General features: G+C 30.2%; 1 protein-coding gene across 1 annotated transcript; it reads right to left on the reverse strand.

The window, feature by feature from the left end:
* Positions 1–3,872: 3,872 nt before the first annotated feature.
* Positions 3,873–6,109, reverse strand: LOC112283244 (uncharacterized). The gene is made up of 4 exons (XM_024521715.2): positions 5,758–6,109; positions 5,327–5,401; positions 5,047–5,122; positions 3,873–4,921 (listed from the first exon to the last, which is right to left on the reverse strand). Exons 1-4 carry the CDS (start codon positions 5,770–5,772, stop codon positions 4,290–4,292), a joined length of 798 nt encoding a protein of 265 aa, XP_024377483.1. The 5' UTR covers positions 5,773–6,109; the 3' UTR covers positions 3,873–4,289.
* Positions 6,110–6,324: the final 215 nt, after the last annotated feature.

Genomic DNA, 6,324 nt, shown 5'->3' on the forward strand with positions numbered 1-6,324 from the left:
GTGATGTAATCCACTCACTTCTAAAATAAAACAAGAATAATGAATTAGTATTCTTATTAAATTTTTAAGGACACAAATAAAAAAAAACCAATAAATCAATGAAATATTGTATTACAAGAAAAGAATAGATAAGCACTAAATGATGGTATAATATTAAGAATAGAATGACTTTTTTCAAAGACAAGAAGACTAAAGATCCTTAAACAAAAAAGGCATTGATAAGAGTGTAGAAGGCCTCACTCTTGCCTCTATACATATACTATCTAACTAGAAGCTATTTAATTCTCTATTTTATAGGACCTCTAACATATGTCTAACTTCTAATACAGGTTTTATATGTATATCACATAGCCAACTTCTGCAACAAATAGCCAATATGTGTAATGTGTATCCAACTTATTGACCAATTTTTTAACCTATTAATTATCCAGAGACATATGTAAAATCAAATCCATATCTATGAATCTTTTTTTTAAGATATTATCAAATTTTATTACTTTTACTTATTTCTATCTAAATTCTCTTATTAATATAATTAATAGTGATAGTTATGTCCATAATATATATGAGTATATTTTTTTCATAGATTTGTATAAAGATTTATGTCCTCAAGAATTTAAAAAGACTAACATTTACAATATCAAAATTTTCATCTTTTCGAATAAATATTATATATTTTTTTTTAAATATAAAAATATTATAGTAATTAATAAGTCGTAGATAAATTTCTTCAATATTAAAATTATTTTTATTATAAAAATTTATATTAATTATAACTTGTATATAAATATTTTTAAATTTTAAATAATTGCAAAATAAATAACAATAATAAAATTTCATAGCATAGATGAAAATTATAATTATAAAAATAAAAAATTACTATGCATCAACTTTGCCTATCATCTCAACAAACAATAAGAATGAATAATTAAATAAATTCATAGCTTCTTCTATATTTGTATTCTCTCAAATAATTTACATAAATATAATTGTATTAATTAGAAAACTAAGAGTTGTTCTTTTAGTAAAGTTTGATAATATTTAATTATATTTATATTATTGTATCATAAATAAATAAGAAAATAGTCTTTGCTCTATCAAATTTTATTGAAAAAATACTTAATATTTAAATATATATTTAAATATTATATTTCAAAAGCTTTTACATAGTCTATTTATTAAAAACATATGCAAAGAGGTTAGATTGGAAATATCTTTAATCTTCTCAATGCCTTTCTTGTATTCTAAGCTTGGTTTTGTATTTTCTAATTTAATATAATTTTAAATATCTATTTTCACTTATTTTAACCTATTAGCTATATCTTTTCTTTCTATTATCTTCTTCTATCATAGTGATAGATGAATATATTATGTAATGATTTTTTTTAATTATTTATTTAATATAATATAATAAATAAAAATAAAAATAAATTTTATTATACTATATATAATTTATTATTGATATAAGATTTGAACATTAATAAAATATTCAAAATTATTTTATTTATATATAATTTTATTGAATATTAAGTCTTTCAAATGAATAAATTATTCTTCAAAACTTAAAATCGATTCTAAATCTCCTTGATCTAAATTATTTTATTATTCTTTGCAAAATATATATATATATATATATATATATAGAGAGAGAGAGAGAGACAGAGAGAATTATTTATAAAGAAGATCAAATTTACCATTTATATTAGAATATTTTTTAAAATTTTAAAATTAAAAGTAATTTTTCCTAAATAAATAGAGTTTATATTTTTAAATAAAATTAAAATTTGTATAAAATAAATAAATTAATATTTATTTGAATTTTTTTAATTTATTATTCTTCATATGATCATTTTATTAATTTTATTAGCAAGGCTTCAGTTTATAATAATCTTTTATAAAAATCCTAAATAAATTTATAAATCTCAAATAAAATATCTATCTTTGATTGATGAAGGTCTTATCTAGGGTATAAAGATTTTTTTTATTTTTAATAATTTAGACATCGAATAATCTTTTTATTAAATGTATGAAAGTAGTTGCATTCAACAGCAATCCATTTAAACACATCTACTTTAAGAAATAATTCATAATTTGATATTAATTTATTTCTTAATTAGTTTAAATACTAGATCCAAAAATAATATATTTTTATCTTAAAATTCTTGAAAAAAATATATAAAAAGAAAAAAAAATTCAAAATCTTTTTTAGAAAGTCTATTAATTTATTGTCTTGAAAAATATATATATATATATATATATTATAGGATTATTAAAGAAGCAAGAAGAACAAGTATTAAAGAAACCAAGTAGTACAAGAAAAAAAAAAACCTCTAGATTAAAACAAGATTATATGTAAGAGGAAAAAAAAGATATAAATATAAATATATATATATATATATATATATATATATATATTTGTGTGTGTGTATTTTCTTTTACTTCAACAGAAAAAATTTGATAAGACTAAAATAGTCTTTATCTTACTTTTTGTTTATAACATAATAACTAGGTCCTCTAGAAGTTTAAAAAATATTAAAAGCTTAAAATATTCTATAAAAACTTTAAAAATAATAAAAAAAGATTCTAAATGATTATAAAATAAAAATAAAAAAGCTTACAGAAGACTATAGAAGGTTCCAGAGTTTTGTAAGAATCAACAAAAAAATAATAAAATTATATAAGACGTTCTTGAAGCTTGAAAAAAGCTCTAAGAAGTATTATAGGTTAAAAATTACAATATGTACGTGAAAAGTTTAAGAAGTTTTAAATTATTATGTAAACCTTCTAAAATAACTTAATAAAATATTTTCGAATTTTTCTTTTAAAAACTATTAATGTGTAACTTACAATAAATTTTAGATTAAAAATACACAATAAAAGATAAATTGGCAATACCAAAAAAATTGAAGAAAATTAGTACTATTTTATTTTATTTTTAAATATTTATTGTATTTGATTTGATATATTTTTTACTTTATGTAGAAGTTTTATTTTTAAATTTTCTTATTTAGAATACAAATTTATATCTATATATGTATATGCATTTTTAATTCTTTTAATATTTTTTAGTGTATTTTTTTAATTCAAGTGCTTTTGAGTTATCCAAGTGTTTACTAAAATATGTTCATTTTCTAATTTCTAGCACATTTGTAATCTATTCCTAGTGTTCTCCTCATTGAACAAACTGTAATTTGAATATGGATTGTAGACACATGAATCAAATTCCAAATCCAACTTGATAACACCTTGTATATGACCATTTCACAATTCATTTCCTTGTATTTTTATTATGGTTAGAAATAAAATAAAACTTGGAAATGATATGCAAAATCTAAATGCGTTAGGCATCACAACTTAGTCATGACTTACTATAACTGCATCAGCAAATGTGAGTGAGAGAAAATTCTTATTTGGTCCATCTTTTCAGGGTCTTTCAACTTCTGAATAATCTTATCACGTAAGATGGACCAATTTTGTTAAGATAATCTGAGCAGTACAATGGAGTTGAGGAAAGATATCTTCAGTACATTCAGTACATGTAGCATGTATATGTTGTAATAAATAGGTTTCTGAGTGACGTTAGGTTTCTGAGTGACGTTGGTGAGTTACTCAGAATTTAACCAGAATAGGAAAAAAGTAATACCCAGCAAGGAATGTGGCCACTAGAATTGAACATGAGCAACATAAAATCAGTAAGATCTTCAACACATGCGGTTGTAATCGAATGAAGCCCTGGATCACACAGCTTTTCAACATCCAAAGAGCATGATAGAACCAAATTCACTTTGTGGCAGGCAACGCAAGAAAAAAGCAACTGGTCTTAATCAACTTTAGCAACTCTTCATTCAAGAAGCAGCATGCATGAAGCCTACTTGATGTACAATTTTTAGTATTTCCGGGTATGGTTTCAAGTTAGCAAGTACAAAATCAGAAGCCGAGCCAACCTTTGACCTCTCGGGGCATGTAACAGGTTCCAGCTTCGAGCAAACAATCAACAAACTTGGACTCTACCTCCCATTGGATACCTAATCCGACATTTTTTTTTTATTTTATTTTTTTCTTTCTAAGTTCATGGACAGCATGATATTCCAGCCTAAGCACATAAGAGTATAAGACAAAAAAGAAATACTGCCATGGCTGTTCTGTCCGCAAGTTCTGGACCTCATAGCATCACAAACTTCTTAACTCTTTTCTTGTGTGAGTGTGTGTGTGCTCCCTATATATGTCGCTTTATACACCTTCCCTGTTGTACAAGACTCTGAAACTCGCATGGCGAAGAATTTTAGAAATCAGTAGTAGCCCATCTGCTTGATGTAGGCGGGGTTCATGACGGCCTCCGGATATGGAGAGTCTCGGTCCTCTCTTTCAACATAGCTCGGAGGATATCTCTGGTTTGGCCTGTACCCATTGTATTCATATCCGTGGTCGTGTTCGTGTCGGTATTCGCTAGATCCATAACCGTTGTACCGATGTCTTGTCTCTGGCTCAGATCGGTAGCCACTGTGCATCTGCCTGTACATAGGATCGGGCCTGTAATCGAGTCTGAACTCTCTTGTTTGCCTCGATCGGTAGTCGGGCATGTCGTAACCACCATCAAGGCGGTTGAAGCGGTTGTCATAAGAGCTGGACTGGTTTAAGCTGGTGTTGTAGCGGGGACTACCAGTCACTTCAAATATAGGCATGTGCTTTCCTCTGCTGTAGTTGCTGTGGCCGTGGCTTTGACCGAAGAAATTGCTGAACCTGTTTTTGTGGTGCTTGTGATGTTTACTGTGTCTATCATGGTGAAGTGTGAATGAATCGGACGACATTATGTCCGCTCTTTTGTCCATCTTCCTCGCCTTCTTCAGGACATCGTGCTTGTCCGCATAGCCATATACAACAACCTCCGAACGTGTTGGATCTATGAAAATCTCTTCAACACCTACACCAAGCAGATCCTGTGTGTAAGCCTACCTATAAGGATCCCAATTTGCTACTGAAACCGGGCTGACATCACGAGTTGACAGTCAGCCAAGGGCAAGAATTCAAGGCGCACAGAGCACTCACCATACACTTCACTGATTTCCTCCCGAACTTTTTCCTCGCATTTGTTGCAGCATATGACGACTCTCATTTCCGTCCTCTGCGTGATCACCAACAGCCGTATTAGAATATAGAAAATGCACAAAAGGTTCGAGTATCTCTTGTTAGACACTTAATGATTTCCTTTGCCAAAGTTGAAACCATTTTGTCACCGGAATCATGAGTTACTAGGACCCGCAGTACAAGCCCAAAGTGAAGCTGAAATATTTTCACTAAGGGAGAAGCATAGCAATTAAGACTGTACCGGTGAATTCCCTCCAAATCCGTAAGGACTTTGGCGCTGGTTCATCCACCCAGGCTCACCGCGCAAAGCAAACACCTGTTCATGTTGGAAAAAAACATGTCAGCTTACATATGGGTTTCCTTAGAAATAGCCTTGCAGCTTACAGATCATGCCATGCGATACAATGGCAAGAATATGTTAGATAAGGAAATGCGTTTCCAAGAGACAAACTCAATATTCCTCTATAGAAGCAAAAACGTCGTGCAACTCTTCGAGCACTTTGCTCAAAAACATTATGCTTAATTATCTTTGTGATCATTCTCATACGGTGGTCATCAGCCACTAGCCTGATCATCGAAAGCTATAAAGAAACCAGTCCAGCCAGAAGAGACCAGCTACCACCTCATGCAAACAAACAAGAGCTTCAAACATGGTGTAGTATGAGTCCATACATCATTGAGACTCATCGCCAACAGTCTCCGGAAAGCACCCTCTCTTGGCAGGCGCGTCGGCAGTCTCGAACAAACGCAACACAGTTCTGATTTCCAACTCCACAACGCAGAGACTCACTCACGCACACCACCAATGCAAGAATATTTTTCGAAACGCTACGTCGTTTCTTGAGCGAGAGCAAGGATCAAGACTGTATAGTGACTGCAATACGACGGATTCATAGCACTAAGCAACGGAGTCACACAGTTAAGCGATGCAGTGTGAGAGGAAACGTAACAGAGAGACGACGAGGATGAGCATCTGGGATGATAGCTAAACCAGGAAACGACTGAGATCCTTTACAGGTGCACTGGTGGTAAACGGCGCCCGAGGCATTTTATAGCATAGAACCTTGTCTTTAATGCTCAATCACAACGTCATCCAGTGCAGACCCCAAATTTTCATTCCTCTTTGGATTCTATTATATTTTAATGGAAGTAGCATTGATAGGGTAGACCAGTTCGTTGCAGTGGTCTCATCTTGCTTTGCCTTGAACTTCGTTGCTTTTGGAGTATAAAACAGAAAAT

Source organism: Physcomitrium patens, chromosome 6 (genome assembly GCF_059467195.1).
Source record: "Physcomitrium patens ecotype Gransden chromosome 6, ASM5946719v1, whole genome shotgun sequence".
In the NCBI taxonomy this organism is placed as follows: Eukaryota; Viridiplantae; Streptophyta; class Bryopsida; order Funariales; family Funariaceae; genus Physcomitrium; species Physcomitrium patens.

Bases quoted from the DNA above. Each gene is read 5' to 3' on its own strand.
- LOC112283244 (XM_024521715.2), bottom strand. The intron at 5,123-5,326 runs GTACAGTCTTAA...GTGATCACGCAG, and splicing joins GATTTGGAGGGAATTCACCG to AGGACGGAAATGAGAGTCGT. The intron at 4,922-5,046 runs GTGAGTGCTCTG...TGCTTGGTGTAG, and splicing joins GGAAATCAGTGAAGTGTATG to GTGTTGAAGAGATTTTCATA.